The following is a 24,229-nucleotide window of genomic DNA, read 5'->3' as shown; positions in this document are numbered from 1 at the left end:
GACAAGCTGGAGTGGGCAGTCATATTTCAAGAAATTTTGAGAATTCTGGAAAAATGGACACCTAGAATTTAGGGTGTGATTTTTCTACTGGACACAACACAAGGCCACTGACTACAGAGGAACAGAAAAGCATTTAAGTCATGATTAAATGACTTCAATTGGAGTCTAATAAGTGAATTAGGAGACAATGTGCATTGGCAGCGTCCTGCTTAACAGTTCCAATGACAGCGGCTGCACAAGGCAGCTTTCCTAAGGGAGTAACTTCTGGAGCTTCAGAGTTCAAAAGGTAATGGCAGCCTTTTACAGGGCTTCCTCAAAGCCCATTTAGAATATTGTGCACAGCAGCACTTACCCACTAAAAATAGGCCATTCGAGTGTTTGGGGAAGTGTGGAGGGCGGCGGGGCTCGCAGGAGGAGAGGGCCGTGTGAGGGCAGTCTTTGAGAGCAGAGCATGTTAAGATGTGAAAAGAGGTGATTTAATCAAGGTTTACGAGCATCTGATGGGCTCACACAAAGAAGCTAGGGCAAGACCTATTCACGCCGCCAGGAAAAAGGATGCTCCAGGCTGTTAATTAATATTAGTGGGGAGGGATTCAGTAGGCAAGACCTTGTTTTTGCAGAGCCATCCATAAGCGGGGGAAACGAAGATGGGGTAGTGCGAAGAAAGGAGAGTAGGCACAGGACATGCCTTGTTAAAGCCTGCAACGGACTTCTGGGGAAGCAGCCTCAGCCTCGCTACGCCTCTTCCCCCTCCAACCCAGGTTCCCATTTTGTGACTTCTCAGCAGCCTCAACAAAGCTCCTACTGCCCTGTCCCCTCCACCCCGTGTCCCAAAGGAGGAACAGTATCTGCAGGGTGGGAGGGGCTGCTCATTCTAAACGCTGTCATGGGACTCAGCACCCAGGGGTTTGCAAGGTTTGTGGTAGGTATGGTCTACTTGCCCAGGACACGCTGTGGGACACAAGCGCTCCTCGGGGGAAGAGTATATTCTAGTTACAGGTTTGTGACCTGACTTTAAATGCAGACTGATTTGTAAAGGAACAAACGATAAAAATGGCCTCCCTTCTTTTCCCAAAGTGGTAAGCCAATCAGTTGATGAATTTATTTCTCTGTCTTATACACACACGCACACTCACACACACACACACAGCGTCACCAGGGATGGATCTGTGCTCTTCATTGTTAACGATCTGTCCTGGCACTGCAAGGTGAAAACAAAGAATAAGATCCAAGCCAGCCTGGGCCCCAGACCCTCAGCTGTGCTGCCGTCCTGTGGCAGCTGTCCAGCCGCGCATCATGGTGGCTGACTGCTCAGCCGCCACCAGCACCATGGGATTCCACATGGCTCCAAGCAAGCCCCTCCACGGGCAGCCAGAGCCAGCACTCATGAGGGCTCGACTGCTCGAGCATCTGCCCCCATGGCTGCCACCTTTCCCGCTGGCCCTGCCAGTGCCTGCTCTGTCCCGGCCCTTGATGGGGTGAGAATGGGTTGGGGGAAATGAAGGGAAAGGCTCCAGAGAGGTTCTTTGAACCCGAGGAGGAGCCTCGTCTTGACATCTTGTCCATCTTGCAGAAGACAGAGTGGCTGGTTGACGGTCAGCCACCATCCCCCCTCCACACACACATACCCCTCACCCCCAGCATGGAGGATGGTGGCCCTAGGCATGGTGGACCGACAATGGCCTGGATTCTAACAAGCATACTGCCAGAGCTGCTGAGGTCAGGGCAATCATTGGTAATCACACTGCAGCCAAAATAAGCGAAGCCATTTGCCCTTCCTGCTTGCAAAAACCCTTGCCAGGCTGTCTGACAACAGACAGGGCAGGCGGTGGTGGGCCAAGAATTAGCATCGGGGCCTGGCAGCATTTCATGGCACTTGAGAAGAATGTGGCTGCAGCTGCATGTACATGCTAATGCACGTGTGGGAGGGACTGACAAGGCCAATGGCCTCAGTCCGTCACTTGACCATGAGCAGTGACCTCTGCTGATCAGCCATTGTCTTGCCACCCTCCTTGCTTCTTTCTTACAGTTGGTGGTTGGCATAACCGGATATGGCCTGTCCTAGTGTTGTCTCATTTTGCCATCCCAAATATTCACTCTTAGAAAATCAAATTAACTTTTAAAATTATTACTATCATCAGTCAACAGCTGCGCCCCAACCAGTGGTCCCAAGCTTACAGAGTCTGTCTGTGTCAGCACCACCTTCCTTTCCTTCCTCTCAGGGAAAAACAAACCAACAAGGGCTTTTGAATTTGGTCAAATGTGAAAACATTTTTTTTTCAGAGAAGACTTTTGACATAGGTTCCCCTTCGAGTAAAAATTTTCTTGAACTACTGACTGATTCCCCTCTAATTCAAAATTTGGGGAGAGGTTAAAGCAACAATAAAATCTTATGTATAAGCTAAGGAACAAATGCATTAATTTTTACAAATACTTGTATTTTTCCTTATTTTAAAAAAATATTGGAGTCAAGTCTATAAAGTTTTGAGGAGGGAAATCCTTTGATTAAGAAATTCGGTACTTCACCAAACTTGATATTATACCTAAATATAGTTTATGAGCATCTGATGGGCTCACACAAAGAAGCTAGGGCAAGACCTATTCACGCCTATTCACGCCGCCATATATATGTGGAGGCATATAGGAAAAGATCCTCATCTATGAAAGATTTTAAAAATTAAGTACTCTTTGTGGAAAACAATAAAAATCTGTGTGTGATAGAAATGCTAATAAAAATAAAAATAATTTAATAATAAAAATATTTTATTTTTAAAATATAAAAATCAAGGGCCGGGACAGAGCAGGCACTGGCAGGGCCAGCGGGAACGGTGGCAGCCATGGGGGCAGATGCTCAAGCAGTCGAGGCCTCATGAGTGCTGGTTCTGGCTGCCCGTGGAGGGGCTTGCTTGGAGCCAGTTATAAAAGGAAACTTTCTTATCTTGATAAAGGATATCCACAAAAATATACGGCAAATGTCGTACAGTTCATACTGAACACATATATTCCCTCTAAGATTAAGAGTGAGGCAAGGGGGGCTCCTGAGTGGCTCAGTGGATTAAGCCTCTGCCTTCAGCTCAGGTGATGATCCCAGGGTCCTGGGATTAAGCCCTGCATGGGGCTCTCTGCTCAGCAGGGAATCTGCTTCCTCCTCTCTCTCTGCCTGCCTCTCTGCCTACTTGTGATCTCTGTCTGGCAAATAAATAAATAAAATCTTAAAAAAAAAAAAAAAGAGTAAGGCAAGGATGCTATTTCTCACTACTTCTATCCTACCTTTTACGGCAAAGCTTAGCCACTGTAGCAAATAAGAAAAAGAAACAAAAGCTACAAAGATTGGAAAAGAGGAAACAAATTGTTATTATTTGCAGATGATACAATTTTTCTGTGTGGAAAATCTAAAACAATATAAAAAGAAATGATATGAATAAATGAGAGAGTTTAGCAAATTTGTAGAATGTGAAAACATACAAAAAGTGCATTTCTATGTACTATATAGCAGCCATCAATAAGCAAATGCTTATTAACAACAGCAATAAAAATTTAAAGCACTTTGTATTATATCAAACAAAAATTTTGCAAGGCATCATGGAGAAATGGAGAAAATTTTAAATCTTTATTGAAAGATACTAAAGACACCTAAATAAATCAAGACCTATACTATATTATATCATAACATATGGGCTTAATATCAAAGATGTCAAATATCAAAAATGTCCATTCCTACTGATCTAAGGTTCAATGCATTTCTTATCAAACCCAATGGGGCTTTTCAAGGGGCTTCACAAGTGTACTATAAAAACTATTGGAAGAGGGAAGGGACAAGAATACACAAAACACCCTGAAGAAGATGAACAGATTACATTAAAATTAAGAATTTCATTTTAATTCTGGGGGGGAGGAGTCACGATGGCGGAGAAGTAGCAGGCTAGGACTACTTCAGCTAGCAGGAGATCAGCTAGAGAGCTTATCTAAAGATTGCAAACACCTGCAAATCCATCGGCAGATCGAAGAGAAGAAGAACAGCAATTCTAGAAACAGAAAAACAACCACTTTCTAAAAGGTAGGACTGGCGGAGAAGTGAATCCAAAGCCATGGGAAGATAGACCCCGGGGGGAGGGGCCGGCTCCCGGCAAGCGGCGGAGCAGCGGAGCACAAAATCGGACTTTTAAAAGTCTGTTCCGCTGAGGGACATCGCTCCAGAGGCTAAACCGGGGCAAAGCCCACGCAGAGTCAACGTGGCCACAGGTCCCGCAGGGTCACAGAAGGATCGGGGGTGTCTGAGTGTTGCAGAGCTTGCGGGTATTGGAACGAGAAAGCCGGCTGCAGAGACAGAGCCGACAGTAAGCTCGCAGCTCGGAGTTCTAGGAGCTGTTCGCTGAGGGCGCACTGGGGACCGGGGCCCCGGGCTCTCGGCTCCTCCGGGCCAGACACCAGGAGGCCGCCATTTGTATTCCCGTCCTCTACGGAAAGCAAAGCACTCAGGGAACAAAAGCTCCTGAAAGCAAAGCCAAGCGGATCACTCAGCCCCGCCCCTGGTAAGGGATGTGCAATTCCGCCTGGGGCAAAGACACTTGAGAATCACTACAACAGGCCCCTCCCCCAGAAGATCAACAAGAAATCCAGGCAATACTTGTGATTTCTCTCTGTCAAATAAATAAATAAAATCTTTAAAAAAAAAAAAAAAAAAAAAAAAGAAATCCAGGCAAGACCAAGTTCACCTACCAAGGAGTGCAGTTTCAATACCAAGGAGAGCAGCAGAATTCCAGAGGAGGAGAAAACAAACCACGGAAATCATGGCTTTCTCCCTGTGATTTTTTAGTCGTGCAGTTAATTTAATTTTTTTCTTTTTCATTTTTTTTTCTCTTCTTCTGCTAAAAATTTTTTTAACGTTTACCCTTTTCTTTTTTAACGTTTTTAAAATAGTTTATCTAATATATATATATATATTCTTTTCTATACTTTTTTTATTCGTTTTCTTTTTTTTAATTCTTTTTTTTCTTTCTTTATTTTTGAACCTCTTTTTATCCCCAAATCAGAAGAGATCCCAATCAGAAGAGATTGGGAGATCCCAATCAGAAGAGATCCCAACCAGAGGAGATCCCTCACCCAATCGTGATCCCCTCACAATTTGGGATCTCTTCTGATTTGGTTAAAGCATATTTTCCTGGGATTGTTGCCACCCTTTTAGTATTTTACTTGCTCCTTTATATACTCTTAGCTGGACAAACTGACAAGGCGGAAAAATTCACAACAAAAAAAAGAACAAGAGGCAATACTGAAGGCTAGGGACCTAATCAATACAGACATTGGTAATATGTCAGATCTAGAGTTCAAAATGACAATTCTCAAGGTTCTAGCCGGGCTTGAAAAAGGCATGGAGATATTAGAGAAACCCTCTCCAAAGATATAAAAGCCCTTTCTGGAGAAATAAAAGAACTAAAATCTAACCAAGTTGAAATCAAAAAACTATTAATGAAGTTCAATCAAAAATGGAGGCTCTCACTGCTAGGATAAATGAGGCAGAAGAAAGAATTAGCGATATAGAAGACCAAATGACAGAGAATAAAGAAGCTGAGCAAAAGAGGAACAAACAGCTACTGGACCATGAGGGGAGAATTCAAGAGATAAGTGACACCATAAGATGAAACAACATTAGAATAATTGAGATTCCAGTAGAAGAAGAAAGAGAGAGGGGAGCAGAAGGTATACTGGAGAGAATTATTGGGGAGAATTTCCCCAATATGGCAAAGGGAACGAGCATCAAAATTCAGGAGGTTCAGAGAACGCCCCTCAAAATCAATAAGAATAGGCCCACACCCCGTCACCTAATAGTAAAATTTACAAGCCTTAGTGTCAAAGAGAAAATCCTGAAAGCAGCCCGGGAAAAGAAGTCTGTAACATACAATGGTAAAAGTATTAGATTGGCAGCTGACTTATCCACAGAGACCTGGCAGGCCAGAAAGAGCTGGCATGATATTTTCAGAGCACTAAACGAGAAAAACATGCAGCCAAGAATACTATATCCAGCTAGGCTATCATTGAAAATAGAAGGAGAGATTAAAAGCTTCCAGGACAAACAAAAACGGAAAGAATTTGCAAACACCAAGCCAGCTCTACAGGAAATACTGAAAGGGGTCCTCTAAGCAAAGAGAGAGCCTACAAGTGGTAGATCAGAAAGGAACAGAGACAATATACAGTAACAGTCACCTTACAGGCAATACAATGGCACTAAAATCATATCTCTCAATAGTTACCCTGAATGTTAATGGGCTAAATGCCCCAATCAAAAGACACAGGGTATCAGAATGGATAAAAAAACAAAACCCATCTATATGTTGCCTCCAAGAAACTCATTTTAAACCCGAAGACACCTCCAGACTTAAAGTGAGGGAGTGGAAAAGAATTTACCATGCTAATGGACATCAGAAAAAAGCAGGTGTGGCAATCCTTATATCAGATCAATTGGATTTTAAGCCAAAGACTATAATAAGAGATGAGGAAGGACACTATATCATACTCAAAGGGTCTGTCCAACAAGAAGATCTAACAATTTTAAATATCTATGCCCCCAATGTGGGAGCAGCCAACTATATAAACCAATTAATAACAAAATCAAAGAAACACATCAACAATAATACAGTAATAGTAGGGGACTTTAACACTCCCCTCACTGAAATGGACAGATCATCCAAGCAAAAGATCAACAAAGAAATAAAGGCCTTAAATGATACACTGGATGAGATGGACATCACAGATATATTCAGAACATTTCATCCCAAAGCAACAGAATACACATTCTTCTCTAGTGCACATGGAACATTCTTCAGAATAGATCACAACCTCGGTCCTAAATCAGGACTCAACCGGTATCAAAAGATTGGGATCATTCCCTGCATATTTTCAGACTACAATGATCTGAAGCTAGAACTCAACCACAAGAGGAAGTTTGGAAAGAACACAAATACATGGAGACTAAACAGCATCCTTCTAAAGAATGAATGGGTCAACCGGGAAATTAAAGAAGAATTGAAAAAAATCATGGAAACAAATGATAATGAAAATACAACGGTTCAAAATCTGTGGGACACAACAAAGGCAGTCCTGAGAGGAAAATATATAGCGGTACAAGCCTTTCTCAAGAAACAAGAAAGGTCTCAGGTACACAACCTAACCCTACACCTAAAGGAGCTGGAGAAAGAACAAGAAAGAAACCCTAAGCACAGCAGGAGAAGAGAAATCATAAAGATCAGAGCAGAAATCAATGAAATAGAAACCAAAAAAACAATAGAACAAATCAATGAAACTAGGAGCTGGTTCTTTGAAAGAATTAATAAAATTGATAAACCCCTGGCCAGACTTATCAAAAAGAAAAGAGAAAGGACCCAAATAAATAAAATCATGAATGAAAGAGGAGAGATCACAACTAACACCAAAGAAATTCAAACTATTATAAGAACATTCTATGAGCAACTCTACGCCAACAAATTTGACAATCTGGAAGAAATGGATGCATTCCTAGAAACATATAAATTACCAAAATTGAACCAGGAAGAAATAGAAAGCCTGAACAGACCCATAACCAGTAAGGAGATTGAAACAGTCATTAAAAATCTCCAAACAAACAAAAGCCCAGGGCCAGACAGCTTCCCGGGGGAATTCTACCAAACATTTAAAGAAGAACTAATTCCTATTCTCCTGAAACTGTTCCAAAAAATAGAAATGGAAGGAAAACTTCCAAACTCATTTTATGAGGCCAGCATCACCTTGATCCCAAAACCAGACAAGGATCCCATCGAAAAAGAGAGCTATAGACCAATATCCTTGATGAACACAGATGCAAAAATTCTCACCAAAATACTAGCCAATAGGATTCAACAGTACATTAAAAGGATTATTCACCACGACCAAGTGGGATTTATCCCAGGGCTGCAAGATTGGTTCAACATCCACTAATCAGTCAATGTGATACAACACATCAATAAAAGAAAGAACAAGAACCATATGATACTCTCAATAGATGCTGAAAAAGCATTTGACAAAGTACAGCATCCCTTCCTGATCAAAACTCTTCAAAGCATGGAGCACTGGGTGTGGTGATAAAATAATGAATAATGTTTTTCTGAAAATAAATAAATTGGAAAAAAAAACTCTTCAAAGTGTAGGGATAGAGGGCACATACCTCAATATCATCAAAGCCATCTATGAAAAACCCACCGCAAATATCATTCTCAATGGAGAAAAACTGAAAGCTTTTCCACTAAGGTCAGGAACACGGCAGGGATGTCCATTATCACCACTGCTATTCAACATAGTACTAGAAGTCCTAGCCTCAGCAATCAGACAACAAAAGGAAATTAAAGGCATCGAAATCGGCAAAGAAGAAGTCAAATTATCACTCTTCGCAGATGATATGATACTCTATGTGGAAAACCCAAAAGACTCCACTCCAAAACTGCTAGAACTTGTACAGGAATTCAGTAAAGTGTCAGGATATAAGATCAATGCACAGAAATCAGTTGCATTTCTCTACACCAACAACAAGACAGAAGAAAGAGAGATTAAGGAGTCAATCCCATTTACAATTGCACCCCAAACCATAAGATACCTAGGAATAAACCTAACCAAAGAGGCTAAGAATCTATACTCAGAAAACTATAAAGTACTCATGAAAGAAATTGAGGAAGACACAAAGAAATGGAAAAATGTTCCATGCTCCTGGATTGGAAGAATAAATATTGTGAAAATGTCTATGCTACCTAAAGCAATCTACACATTTAATGCAATTCCTATCAAAGTACCATCCATCTTTTTCAAAGAAATGGAACAAATAATTTTAAAATTTATATGGAACCAGAAAAGACCTCGAATAACCAAAGGGATATTGAAAAACAAAGCCAAAGTTGGTGGCATCACAATTCCGGACTTCAAGCTCTATTACAAAGCTGTCATCATCAAGACAGCATGGTACTGGCACAAAAACAGACACATAGACCAATGGAACAGAATAGAGAGCCCAGAAATAGACCCTCAACTCTATGGTCAACTAATCTTTGACAAAGCAGGAAAGAATGTCCAATGGAAAAAAGACAGCCTCTTTAATAAATGGTGTTGGGAAAATTGGACAGCCACATGAAGAAAAATGAAATTGGACCATTTCCTTACACCACACAGAAAAATAGACTCAAAATGGATTAAGGACCTCAATGTGAGAAAGGAATCCATCAAAATCCTTGAGGAGAACACAGGCAGCAACCTCTTCGACCTCAGCCGCAGCAACATCTTCCTAGGAACATCGCCAAAGGCAAGGGAAGCAAAGGCAAAAATGAACTATTGGGATTTCATTAAGATCAAAAGCTTTTGCACAGCAAAGGAAACAGTTAACAAAATCAAAAGACAACTGACAGAATGGGAGAAGATATTTGCAAACGACATATAAGATAAAGGACTAATTTCCAAAATCTATAAAGAACTTAACAAACTCAACACCCAAAGAACAAATAATCCAATCAAGAAATGGGCAGAGGACATGAACAGACGTTTCTGCAAAGAAGACATCCAGATGGCCAACAGACACATGAAAAAGTGCTCCATATCACTTGGCATCAGGGAAATACAAATCAAAACCACAATGAGATATCACCTCACACCAGTCAGAATGGCTAAAATCAGTAAGTCAGGAAATGACAGATGCTGGCGAGGATGCGGAAAAAGGGGAACCCTCCTACACTGTTGGTGGGAATGCAAGCTGGTGCAACCACTCTGGAAAACAGCATGGAGGTTCCCCAAAATGTTGAAAATAGAACTGCCCTATGACCCAGCAATTGCACTACTGGGTATTTACCCTAAAGATACAAACGTAGTGATCCAAAGGGGCACGTGCACCCGAATGTTTATAGCAGCAATGTCCACAATAGCCAAACTATGGAAAGAACCTAGATGACCATCAACAGATGAATGGATAAAGAAGATGTGGTATATATACACAATGGAGTACTATGCAGCCATCAAAAGAAACGAAATCTTGCCATTTGCGACAACATGAATGGAACTAGAGCGTATCATGCTTAGTGAAATAAGTCAAGCAGAGAAAGACAACTATCATATGATCTCCCTGATATGAGGAAGTGGTGATGCAACATGGGGGCTTAAGTGGGTAGGAGAAGAATCCATGAAACAAGCTGAGATTGGGAGGGAGATAAACCATAAGTGACTCTTAATCATGAAACAAACTGTGGGTTGCTGGGGGGAGGGGGTTGGGAGAAGGAGGGTAGGGTTATGGACATTGGGGAGGGTATGTGCTTTTGGGTAAATTGGAAGGGGAGATGAACCATGAGAGACTATGGACTCTGAAAAACAATCTGAGGGGTTTGAAGTGGCAGGGGGGTGGGAGGTTGCGGTACCAGGTGGTGGATATTATAGAGGGCATGGGTTGCATGGAGCACTAGGTGTGGTGAAAAAATAATGAATACTGTTTTTCTGAAAATAAATAAATTGGAAAAAAAAAGAATTTCATTTTAATTCTGTTAACTGACACCATAAAGTGAAAAGACAAGGCTCAAAATGTTAAAAATATACAACTAACATGTATATCCAGAGTGTATAAATGACTCCTGTGAATGAGTAAGAAGACAACACCCTCCCACCCCCCAAAATGGACAACTGTTGTAAATGGGTGTTTCCCAGAAACTATCACAAATGGCCCGTGAGCAAATGAAAAGACACTGAGTTGTGTTACTAGTCACGGCAGGGAAATTAAAACCACAGGAAGATACTTTTTCACATAACCAGAATGACTATATTGCCCAGTCCCAATAGTGCTACAGGTTGACCAGGCTATGGAGGCATTCTCTGGTACTGTGGGAGGAAGTTTACAGAGACATGACTACTTGGGGAAAATTTCAGCACCACCTAGTAAGCCCAAGAGAAGTTCTCACTCGTGAGGTGTGCCCCAAGTGTCCACAGCATTGTTTGTGATAGGAACAAGTTAAACATCAATCAAACAGACAGATGAGCGGAGACAGTAGTATGAGGGAATATTTACAGCAGTCTAAACAAATGGTGTGAGGGGGAGTGTTGACTTTTCCTACTCAGCCATGGAATTGATTCAAAAACAAGCAAAACTCATTTACTATTTAGGAATTATGTGGTATACTTCTAGAACAAGGGTTGGCCTGGAGCTTGCTTTGGTATGAAGTTTTACTGGGACACAGACATGTCCATTTGCTTGTGTGTTATCTGGTCACATTCACAGTACAACAGAAGAACTGAACACTTGTAATGAAGTTATACGGCCCACAGAGCTTAAAATATTTACTATTTGGCCCTTTATAGAGAAAGTTTGCTGATCCCTGACTTACTGGAAAGGCAGGGAGTGATTAACCAATCCTCGTGACCTCCACGGACACAGAGCAATGTGATGAGAGAAGACTTGTAACATTCTCAAGTAAGAAATCCTCTTTTTCTTTCTTTCTTTTTTTTTTCTTTAGAGAGAAAGTGAGCATGAGCACAGGTGGGAGGGGCAAAGGGAGAGAGAATCTCAAGCAGACTTCCTGCTGAGCATAGAGCCCAACACAGGTTCAATCTCTCAACCCTGAGATCATGGCCTGAGCAGAAATTTGGAGTTGGATGCTTAACCACCTGTGCTACCCAGGTGCTCCCAGAAATTATTTATTTATTTATTTAGATTTTATTTATTTATTTGTCAGAGACAGAGGGAGAGAGAGCGAGCAAGCACAGGCAGACAGAGAGGCAGGCAGAGGGAGAAGCAGGCTTCCCACCCAGCAAGGAGCCCGATGTGGGACTCGATCCCCGGACCCTGGGATCACGACCTGAGCCGAAGGCAGCTGCTTAACCAACTGAGCCACCCAGGCGTCCCCAGAAATTATTTCTTAAGAAAGGTGGGCATGCCAGGGCACCTGGGTGGCTCAGCCAGTTAAAATTCTGTCTTTGGCTCAGGTCATGATCTCAGTCAGGATCCTGGGATCAAGCGCCAGTCAGGCACCCTGATCAGTGGGGAGCTTGCTTTTCTCTCTTTCTGCCTCTCCCCATGCTGTGCTCTCTCTCTTTCTCTCTCTCTAATACAAATAAAATCTTGAAGAAAAAAAAAAGGTGGGAGGGACACAGAATTCTAGTATTATTATCCCTTAAAGTGTACACACATGTTTTATATGCTTTTTTGTTTGTATGATATAGTCTGCAGTTTAAACATATTTTTAAAATTATTTATTTATTTAATTGAGAGAGAGAGAGAGAGAGAGAGAGCATGAGCCGGTGTGGGGGGTTGAGACGGGGTGGGGGAATAGACTCCCCACTGAACATGGAACCCAATTCAGGACTCGATCCCAGGACCCTGAGAATAAAACCTAAGCCGAAGGCAGAAGCTTAACCGACTGAGCCACTCAGGTGTGCCAATTTAAACATATTTTTAAGACAAAAGAGAGATTGCTCCTGATTCTAGCAGTCACTGCTTTGGGTATCAACGACACTGGAATTCTATGACTTATGTCCTACATCTGTATCTGATACCGGCTCTGTCATTATCTTGGTTTGTGCAGAGAAGGAAGTTCTTCTAACCTTTTGAAGCAACAGACTGTCCAGGAATAGCTTTCTACCTTAAGATTCGAGTCCTCCCAGGGACTAGAACATGTCTTAGCATTTGAAAAGACAGAGGCACAAATAACAGAGTCTAACCACCCTACTGTGCAGAATCCCCTTAACAATGTCTTATACAAGTGGCCTCCCCCTTTGCTTTAGCACATGCTGGGAGGAAGGCTGGGGCCACAAATAACTTACCTGTGGTTGTGGAATTCCCACCAGGACCACGTGCTCTCATATCCTGCTTCCAAATCTCCCTTTTCAATTTCTGACCACTCTCAGCAGCCCCATGTTGAAAGGGACTTGAATATCATTTCATCTGGACCTGGCTGTGGTGTGAAGGCTGTGCTAGGATGCGTCTGGGATCCAGGCCTGTGCGTAGCCATGGGAACCACATATGGACACATCAAGAGTCCATGCCCTTCTCCATGTGACCCTCACTCTCTTCAGTGCTGATGGTCAGATACTCTCTTTTATCTTAGAATAAAATTTCTGCCCTTCTAGCCTCTCCCATGGGTTCCCGTTTGGCTTTCTGGTGTATCACAAAACATGTCCCTCATTCACAAGACACTATAAATGTTTGCATCTCCTCTTAGTAAAGTGTAATGTTCAACTTACCTGTAGAGATCTGGGATCAGCTTGTCCTCGTACCGATTACACAGGTTGTTGAGAAGTTGCTCATGCTGGCCAAAGAGGCGGATGTAATTGGAGGCAGGGAAAGGCTCTTTCGAAAGGCACGTGATGGTTTCCACCATTTTATACTTGTTGATATGTATCCGGAAGTAAGTCCCATTTTTTGCATTACCAGTTACTATTTCCAAACCCTGGTGGCAGGGGGGGTGTGTGTGAGGGAAATCAGAAAAAAAAAAACATTAGAAACATTTCTGGACTTTGGGAACTTTATCATAGCAATTTATTTTTCATATATAACATACAGGTTGCATCTTATCACACATCACAAATGACAGTAATAGATATTGACTAAACTCAACAGAAGCTAACCCTGTGTCTGTAACCACATACCGGACTTAATGACTAAATGTTCCTCGGGATATTTTAAACTGTGATTGCATTGTTCCACGTTTCTAAATCAGTTGCTAGGTTACAACCAGGTTCTCTGCTATTCAATACCTCGCACAGATAATACAAGGAACTGGGTTTATTCTCTTCTGTGAGGTGTGTTAAGACTGTTAATTTTAAAAAATTTTTTCACAGCCCCATTTTGAGAAAAACCTCCTAGTCTCTGGTGATCGGAAAAGATTTCAGCTTTTTTTTAAAAAGAAGTTTCTGTAAGTAAAAGAAACAAGTGAAAGGTGATTCCCTGCCAGTTAGGTTTGAGAAGGGTCAGCTGTCTGGTCAGGTCCGTTCCCAGGAAGAAGGTTCAAGTTCACGGGCAGGAAGTACACAGGTACATGCTGCAGGCTACTTTTTAGTTCATAAGGTGTCAAAGGTGAAGATGCATAGCTTTGTGTCTCCTAGAAGCTGGCTAAAACTGCTGCATGAACCCACATGAAAAGGGAATATGCTGCCTGATAAATCCCATGTCATGATCCCTTTTTCTATTTCGGCCCCTAATGGCTATGGACCTACCAACTGGAGACATGCTCCCCACCAGCTCAGGCAACCAAACTGAGAACCATCAGTGGAAAAACATGGGGTTCTGTTGGTGGCAGATGAACCTGCACTTTGCCCCTAGACTCTGAACTTAGTACATAGTTACATTCAATAAAGCTTTCCTGAGAGCATATAGATTTAAGCTTTTGCTCTGCACTTAAATGTGGCATTTTAGAAATCCAAGGCGAGTTTGACTACACTGATCTCAAACATTTACTTAGTCCTGGACATCCCTGGGGATTTTGTCTAAACAAGGACACATGGTTTAACCAAATTTTTAAATAAATTGAAACAACCGGTGGGTATTTGGGCATCATGTGGCAAAGCCCTGGGGAGGAATCCGCCAACCGAAAGGGCATACAGTGAGATATACAGGAGGGATGTCAGGTAAACCCTGGGCCAACCCCACATAGATGTGTGAAAGTGGGTATCTAGGGGTCAGGGGGAGAGCAGATATATAGCTTAGGAAAGGGGTTGGGTGTGGCACCTCAAGGTAGGTGCCGGTCATCCATCACTCACGAGATGGTTGGATACAGATAGGAAATCTACCTCCATAGCAATGCAGAAGGCATCAGCTAACAGGACAATGGGACATCCACACAATGAGATGCAACACGTCCAACAAAAATCATTGGTAAACTATATTCCACATCAGGAAAATACGTTTACATTACATTTGATACTATATAAGTATAGTATCAGAAGTTGTATTTTATAACATACAGTATCATTCTATTTTTATAAACATACATGGTATCATTCTATTGTTTTACTGTCAACACTTTAACACACTGTTCAAATGGTCAATTTCTGTGATTGACAGGGTCACTCACTCTTAGTGTTTCTCTTTCTGCTCATTTGACTATCTGTTGTTTCTATTTTTAAAAAATGACTATCATTTTTGGGGCGCCTGGGTGGCTCAATGGGTTAAAGCTTCTGCCTTCAGCTCAGGTCATGATCCCAGGGTCCTGGGATTGAGCCCCACATCGGGCTCTCTGCTCAGCAGGGAGCCTGCTTCCTCCTCTCTCTGCCTGCCTCTCTGCCTACTTGTCATCTCTGTCTGTCAAATAAATAAAATCTTTAAAAAAAATGACTACCATATCTAACACGATAAAAAGTTATTTTTAAGTACAGTGGCTATGCTGTGGCAGGGAATCAGACAGGGAGAGAGAGAAAGAAAAATGAAACAAAGTAGAAGGAGGAGGAGAGAATGAAGGAAAGAGGGAAAGAGGGACCCTGGGAAGGAAGGATTTGGGTGTGGAAGGGTAGGGCTCGTCTGGACTCCAGAAGAGTCTCAAAAAAGCCAGACCTGAGCCACTGGCTGTGGACTGCCTGCTCTCCTTATCTGTATTTGATTATCCCCTCACGCTCTGCTCCTGTTGCAAGTTACTTCCCTAGTTCTAGATGGTCCCACAGACTTTATTCCATCAGGTGTGTTTCCTCAAGTCTTGACTTCTCTGACTGAATAGCAAACACCTTCCAAAGTAGAATGTGTGACATCACAGGGTCAGCTTTACCTGGCAGCCCACTGGAACAAAGGCTATTTCTGAATTAAATACACTTGGAGCTATGAGAGTGAAGAATGTGCCGGCTATGTGTGTTCCTAAGATTAAATACAAAACTAAAGACCCTCTGAGTTTGGCACTCACAGCTTTAGGCTTAGACTCCCTTCCACCCCAGGGATGGAAGGCCACCTTTATTCTCAGGAGGGGTGCCTAGGTGGAAAATTGAGTGAGTCTCTGAGGAGAGGCTTCTCCCTGGCTTCAGGGGTAGGGCAGCTGGGGGTTCCAGGAGAAAGGTCACTGACAACAACTCCATAGATTTAGTACCAGGTTTCCTCAGGGCTCACTGGAGGGCAGAATCCACAATCCTACAAGGTCTTGTGGGATTTAAAATTTCTTTAAGCTGAGGGATTAAGGAAAGGAACCCAAGCATCAAAGGGGCATACCTTGTGATCCACCCATATGATGGACTTGGACTTTGCAAAGCATTTCACTTCTGCTCAGGAGGACTCTTTGTTTAGAGGGACTGATTTGGACAAGGCCAAGCACCTCAACACAAGGGCCACAGTAACTTAGTTGGTGGCATCTTGACATGTGTTTGCAGAGCTGGGCCACGTTGTTCCACAGAAGGGGGATACGGTCAGCATCGCTTTCAATGATTTGTTGCCATGCTATCTGTTGGGGGTTGTTTGGTCTTATTTTTTGATTTAAAGGTTGAATTACAATCTTTGGGTGGCCTCTGTGTTTTCGCACATTAATCTATGAGGGCTTTAAGAGGGCAGAAAGTGGCCATATTGTAGTGGGAAAAAAAAAATGACCATGCTGTGCTATGAGAGCCAATCGCAACTACAGAAGTAATTTTGTCCATTTTAATGAGATCTGGCACTGTGTTAGCATAACCAGGGGGCTGTTCTGGGAATGGGGAACACATCAAAATATTTTGCATTGACATTAAAGACAAGTCACCTACAGATGGGTCTCTCAGACTACAAATTACTCTGAGAGGACCAGGCAGTCTTATCTGAATTTCCTAGGTCATTCCTAGGTGCAGTTACTGACAGGCTAGGAAAATACAGTGAAGTCCAGAACTCTTCCCGCCTATCATCACAGAAAATTGCTCCATAAAATGATGGCTTAGGGCAACTTCCAGCCCTGCCACCCCATAAGGGATTTTGAGGGAATTATGATGATTTCATACACTTTCCAATTCTGTGGGATGTGTCTAGTTGCTTCCTTTATTTTAAGTATATAAGTAAATGATTAGGAAATGTGGACTTTTTTTTTTTTTTTAATGTGGATCTTGAATTTTAGATTTTGGCAGAGTCACTGGTTCTGATGTAGTACTTTTCCCCCTTCCTTTTTTCCTGAATACAATTATCCTTTTGAGTTCCTTTATGATTTTGACAAAGGTTGGAAAATGGCTGTGGAATTCATGCCAAATGGAAGATACAGGAGTAGTCAGACTTGGTGTGCAAGAAATCAAGTCCCCAGCTCTCATGATGAACACACAATTTTAAATTTGATGGTATCCAAGGCAGAATTTGTTGTGACAAATTTCTTTATTCCATGGTGTATAAGCCAACAAAGCATGTGGACTGGAATCTGTAAATTAGTTTATTATGGAGAGGTCCCTTTTCTTCTTTTTGTCAGGTTACCTCTCAGAGAGCTCATGAATTACTAAAGTGTCTTCTTACTTAAAGATTCCAATTAGTGAGTGCTATAAAAGTCTGATAAAATTCATCTGCTCTATATTTATTGGAAGAATAGCAATTCAGTTTCTCTTATGAAATATTGTTCAATGGGCTCCATTCTCAATCAATTGGTTTTATTTAGGTAACTGCCTGACCATTTTGGCAACAATTTTACTTAATCAAATTAATTCCAACCCTAAAAGATTGCCATGGAACCATCCTACATTTTTTTTTTCTTGGAGAATAAAATGGAAAAAAAAATCTGTTTAGATCTTCTGTACTAATTAAAGAGGAGGCCCACCTGGCAAAATGGTTAATTAAAGTCAGGGGTCCTGTTCAAATACTGTCATAGCACCAGCCAAAGAATCTATTTAAGTTGCATTCTTATTAAAACTCATTATCTTAAAAAAAAAAAAGACCCTTTTTAAGGGGGTCCTTATTAAAAACCTTCTCTGACTTTATTCAGAGAGAGGGCCAGGAGTTCATAAATAAATGACACCACATGCAGTAAATCACACAGTGTCCTTGAAGAATCTGGCTCTGTCTGAAACCAAGTCCAATATTTTCTAGCTCTTGAACGTAATATTTGGGTCCAGTTATTTATCTCTGATGACCAAAGTGCTCAGCCCCTGAACACAACATCTGGGCTTCATCCTATGTAATGCCTCGTGTCATTGGCAGCAGACTGTATTTTCCAAAGATGACCACAATGACGTCCCCAATCCCACATACTCACCTGCAATATGACCTTGACATTGAGAGACCTCTGTGTCCTCTCTTCGTGGTGTTGGAGGCAGTGACTGGTTGGGGAAGGGACACTATGTGACTATGAAGGATGGGTCATAAGAGGCACTGCAGCTCTACTTGCACTCAGAGCCCTGAGCCATCACACAAGAAGACTGACCCCTCTGGGGCTGCCATGCCCTGAGGAAGCCCAGGTGACCAGGATAGCACAGGTGGGATGCTCTGGTTAGCACTCTGGTTAGTGACTGAATAATCTCAGCCCAGGTGAGTACAAGCCTTCATAGGATCCACCCACTGAGTCACAACTAATCTTCCAGTCTTCCCAGATGAGGCTCCAGATATCGTGGGGCAGGGAGACAAACCATTCCCACCGACTGCGCCCTGTCCTAATTCCTGACCCACAGAATCTGTGAGCAGAACCAAATGGCCGTTTCATGTTGCTAAGTTTTGTTACACAGCAATAGACACCAGAACACTATTCCTCTATGATCTTTCCTTTATTTGCAAGAAAATCTGTAATCAGACCATGTATACAGGATATACCTAGAACAATCTGAAAGAAGCATAAGAGAAATAAGTTTTAAATACATAGCTTCTATCCTTCCCCTACAAGAATCACGTTCTGGACCTATAATTGACAACAACATCCACCATGGACTAGTGACCTGTTTTGTTCCTTAAAGGCACTGTTACAATATATGTAATCCCTCATAGGACCAGAAATACAAAGAAGCTGGTAACTTGTTCTATGTCCAGAGGAAATACACAGAAGGGTGGGGATTCTGATTTCCTTTCTAGGTGAGAGGCGAATAGCCTGTGCCGTTTTGAGTCTGCCTCCCTCGAAGGATCTTTCCAACAGCTTCTACTTACATCTCATCGGCCAAAACTTGCCACAGGACTAACACTATTTCAAGGAAATCTGGGAAATGTGTTTCTTTTACATTGATCAGCCTGTTAACTCTTAAAAATATTCAGGATAGGGGCGCCTGGGTGGCTCAGTGGGTTAAGCCGCTGCCTTCGGCTCAGGTCATGATCTCAGGGTCCTGGGATCGAGTCCCACATCGGGTTCTCTGCTCAGCAGGGGGCCTGCTTCCCTTCCTCTCTCTCTGCCTGCCTCTCTGCCTACTTGTGATCTCTCTCTGTCAAATAAATAAATAAAATCTTTAAAAAAATATTCAGGATAAAGAAAATAGGCAACTTGTGTCTGCCTCACTGACAAAAAAGCAAACATGACAAACACCAGTTTGGTACCATCTGCCAGAGGATCTAATCTGAGGAGGTTGCCTACTGACCAACCACACTGTGTCCTTTCTAGTTACCTTGAACCCAGGGGGGATCCTACCCCACAGCTTCTGCTTTTCCTCGATGGCCCTTCTGGGGTAATTCAGGCAGGGAGGGAGAGCAATGGGTTCTGGATGACATCCCAGACCCTGAACAATGTATTTGTACAATGCCACAAAGGGGGTTAGTTATCTATTGGTGCATGATAGATTACCTCAAAAGTTAGTGACTTACTGTCCTTCCGCAGGTGAATGGATAAATAATTTGTGTTCCATCCAGACAATGGAATATTATTCAGCACTAAAAAGAAATTCCCTCTCAAGCCATAAAAAGACATGGAGGAAACCAAGGCACATTACTAAGTGAAAGCGGCAATCTGAAATCATACTGTATGATTCCAACTATATGACATTCTAGAAAATGCAAAACTATGGAGACTGTGAAAAGATCAGGGGTTGCAGGGGTTTGTGTGGAGGAGTAAATGAAACAGGCAGAGAATATAGGAATTTTAGAGCCACAAAACTCCCCTGTATGATGCTGTAATGGCAGACACATCATTATACATTTGCCCAAACCCATAGAATGTTTAACACCAAGAGTGAACTCCGAAGTAAACTGTAGACCTTGGGTGACAATGAGATGTTGATTTAAGTTTTATCCATTGTGTAACCACATCCTGAGTGTAGCCACTCTGGTTGGGGTGCTAATCACCAAAGAGGTTCTGTGTAAATGGAGATGGGGATACATGGGAAATCTTGGTACTTTCCTCTCAATTTTGCTGTGAACATAAAGCTGCTCTAAAAAATAGTCTTTTTAAAAAACACTATCTTAAAACAATGATAAACTATTACCTCAATGTTTGGAAGTCAGAAATTAGGAGCAGTTTAGCTGGGAGGACTCTGGCTCAAGGTCTCCTATAAGGTTATAGTCAAGATGTCTGCTGGGGCCACATCATATGAAGCCTTGACTGGGGCTGGAGAATCCACATCCAAGGCAGCTCCCTCACATGACTGACAAGTTGCTAAAGGCTGGTCAGGAATCCTCAACTCCTTACAACATTTGCCTCTCCAGTGGGTGGGCTGGGGGACCTTACAACATGACAGTAAGTGATCCAGGAGGGTACAAGTTAGAGCTGTAATATCTCTCATGACTTAGCCTTGGAAGTCACACACTGTCATTTCTCCAATATCCTGTTGGCTACACAGGTCAGCCCTATTTCGTGTGTGAGGGGACCACGCAAGGGCCAGAATCATGGGACCATCTTGAGAGCTGGCTACCACAGTGGTTCTTCTGATGGACCAGTACATTATACTAAAGACTCTGAATAGAGAATTTCATCACCGCATAAACAAAGTATTATATTTGAAAGTAAAATGAAATTCAGGGATAATACTTACAAAATTAGGCTGGGCCATTTGTACCTCTAAGGGAGTTGGAATGGCAGGTTTGGCAATATGCAGATAATGGTAAGACCCAGGAAGAATGCCTCCTATAGGAAATGGCAAATTTTCCAGATTTTAATTTAGTTGTTAATGAAGTGGTAACAGAGTTTATTTATCTGTATATAGCACATAGGACATAGGATAAACAGAGATGCCTACCATAGTGTATATTTCTCAAACTATCCCCCTAAAGTATAGTATTAGCAAGAAACTCCCTGAGATTGATGTTATTTAACAAAATCAATGTGAATGTGTCATCATACCCCAGCAATGTCCCAGGAAGATGTGCCAAACTAATCCTGTGTATCCTGTGATTTCCCATAACCCCTGGCACTCTAATCTATGCCTGTCCAAGACAGACTAAGACATACAGAGACCTTAAATGTTGCAGTGATATTCCCATACCCTGTCACTCTTTCATTATATAACCAAAATATTAAAGTGGATGTTATTAAAGAAAATCAACAAAGTTCTTATTCAATACTTTAAAAAACTATCATTTTGAAATTCTTACTATTTCTAACTTGTCCCATAGTATGAGCTTGATCTAACTCTGGTCTTTCACACCCATCCCTTTTTTCTCCCATAGCTACCACCTTTCCTAAATTCTCAATCCAAAGTGAGACACAGAGGAGGATCTGTCAGAATTCATTTAGTTAGGTAGAAAATGACAAGGACTGGTATGTACGGCTTGTGTCTCTTTATCTCATGTTCTGTTTACTGGATTAGTGTCAATGGATACACTAGGGGGTCCATGGATGGCTTCTGAGGTTGGTCCATCAACCTTCTGGAAATGAAATTACAGTTTCGTAAATAGCATTTTGTGGTGGAAGGTCCACAATATTTAAAGACACTACTTTCAGTGATATTTCTCATCAGTCAAACACGAAGAAATCCTGTATTACTCATATGATGATCTTCTTAGGGGTCAATATGACTTAGGGGATGGAAGTGGACTGTTTTTACAGTTGTGAATTGTTTGGTTTATTCATATAGATAAAAGGCCAAGGCCTGGGGTGCTTGGAATGGTCTCCTTATCTCTGAGCTTATAGTGGGAACAAAAATTTGGCAAGATGTCAGGGCATTGTCCCACTAACCAGCTGTGAATAACCTTTGGGCGAGTTACTGATTGTTCCTAGTCTCTCTTTATGTATCTGTAAAATGGGGACCACAGTTATGGTGTGATCCATACTACATGCTCAAAATACCAAGGACCATAATAAAATGCCAGGTCATTAATAAATCCTTAAAAATGAGACTGAGCCCTCCTCTGTCTCTGTGCAAACCCACTGAGACAGAGGAATCTCCTCACCAAGCCTAAGGGAAACATGGAGGGCGGCCCTAAGCACTGATCCAGATCCAATGGGTGGCTTCATCAGAGGGAAGAAGGTGGCCTAATACACACCTTGGATCTTGGCTCCCTTGTACATGGGGATGAGTCGGTCAAGATCAGCCGGTGGCTCAGTCACAGGTTCAAGGGTTGGGTCAAAGAGAGTGAGCATAGCTGCTGCCAGCTGGAAGCCAATTTCTTTGGAACTGAAGTTGCTATGAGTCCACTCATTTGAGTAATATTTATTAGAGAATTTGGTGAGGGAGCCAGCAGCTCTGATGGCTATGTCATTGGTGTGGAAGTTGGTATCAATCACAAGTCGGCCATCATAGACAAGACATGCATCATTGAGTGCTTTAAATGTTTCATAATCCACATTCTTCTCACAGAAGCTGAAGAACATCTACAAAGCAAAAACTTAGGTTATTACTCAGTTATCACTCTTCATTCACTGTCAAGAGTGTGAATGGACTGCAGAGCCTCTTATTATTAGGGGCATACAAAAAAACCAAACCAAACCAGCAACAACATTTAATCTACTAAAATTTCATACTGGTATGGGGTGTGTGTGTGTGTGTGTGTGTGTGTATGTGTGTATATGGAGAGAGAGACAGAGAGAAAGACAGAGGGCAAGAGCCTGTCTTTGGTATGAAGAACAAATTAAGATACCTAATATCACGCTTTTTTGTAATCACTCAATTTAGACATCCATGAAGAGAAGAATGCCAGGTGATGGAGTATATCTCAGAAAAGTAATTTTTTCCCCCTATAAGGAAGTTGACATCCATAAAGACTACTTTCCCCTCATTTGCCTACATTTTTAATAGCTCTATCTCAGCCTTCCATTTTCCTTTTCCTATGTCTGACACCTAAGTCTCTCTAGGTTCCCTCCTGGGGTCACCTCATTCAGTGTCAAGTCTTCAGAGTGCCTCATTCCTGCCTTTGTAAGCCCAGAAAGCCCACCCTTGAAGAATGGTCCTGAGAGGACGAGAGCCTCATCAGCCTCAGTTCTACCAGGTCTGGTCTCCTGCCTTGCCCTGTCATGGAGATAGTCAGGCAGTAAATATTTACAGTGTGCCTAACCTATGAAAGGCACTGTGCCATAGAAGGGCCCAAAACACACCCGCATACTCCTTAGAAGTGACCTGTATGCCCCCTCTATTTTCTGCCCAAATTTCAATGCTATCTTGTGCTTAGCTGGATATCTTCTTCCATAGTGATGCTGAAAGTCATTAAGGTAGTCCAAGTTAGATGTTTTTAAGTCTTCACTTGTCATTGAAATAGTTTAGTCATTTTTATCTCTACCTGAAAATAGTTGGCCACCTTATTAAAAATCTGCTAAAAAATGAACTAATGACATGGTTCCTCATCCTTACTGACAGACATCATGCTCCCTGCTTCCTTCACATGCCTGTTCATGCACCTCACTCACCTATTACGTACAGACATTGGCTGTCTTGGGCCAGAGATACTTCTCTTCCATATCCTTTCTCTGTGCCCATGAATGGTGCATGAAAGATGAATGATCCTGCAGTAGCCACAGGTCATGGGTGACTATATACATTTAAATCCAAATTAATTAAAATTAAACAAAAATTTAAATCCCAACCCTCAATTGTAGTACCTCTTTCAAATGTCCAAAAGCTATAGGTGGCTAGTGGCTGCCATACTGGAAAGCACAGACATAGACCATTTCTATCGGTGCTATTGGACAATGTCAGACACGGATCTATCATCTCTGTGATGTCCTTTGTTCTCCCTCAGGAAGCTCCTAGGGCCATTGCCCTTTTCCCTGTTTCTATTCCTTCAGCTACCTAACCTTACCCCAGTTACATCCTAGGCAGCTTCCTCAAGTCTCTTTAGAACTTGTCCTGTTTTATAACACTTACTCAGTGACCACAGGAAAATACATCTTTCTGAGTTTTTCTCTGACTCTGGATCTATATGTCTCTCTACTCCTCTTTTTTCTCTCTTCCACTCTGTTCCCATCATTATAAAAATAGTTCTCCTAGTCATATAATAATATGGAAAGCC

General features: G+C 42.0%; 1 protein-coding gene across 1 annotated transcript in view; it reads right to left on the bottom strand.

Moving 5' to 3' along the window:
* The window catches only part of CFAP61 (cilia and flagella associated protein 61), a 298,453-nt gene that overhangs the window by 54,089 nt on the left and 220,135 nt on the right, over window positions 1-24,229 (bottom strand). The window contains exons 22-24 of the mRNA XM_044263545.1: window positions 22,271-22,598; window positions 20,821-20,912; window positions 13,210-13,415 (exon numbers count right to left, since the gene is read on the bottom strand). Of these exons, the coding sequence (XP_044119480.1) occupies window positions 13,210-13,415; window positions 20,821-20,912; window positions 22,271-22,598 (626 nt within the window). The remainder of the gene's footprint in view (window positions 1-13,209; window positions 13,416-20,820; window positions 20,913-22,270; window positions 22,599-24,229) is intronic.

Source organism: Neovison vison, chromosome 8 (genome assembly GCF_020171115.1).
Source record: "Neovison vison isolate M4711 chromosome 8, ASM_NN_V1, whole genome shotgun sequence".
In the NCBI taxonomy this organism is placed as follows: Eukaryota; Metazoa; Chordata; class Mammalia; order Carnivora; family Mustelidae; genus Neogale; species Neogale vison.
The sequence above is the reverse complement of the archived record's forward strand: the minus strand, read 5'-3'. Positions and strand labels throughout refer to the sequence as shown.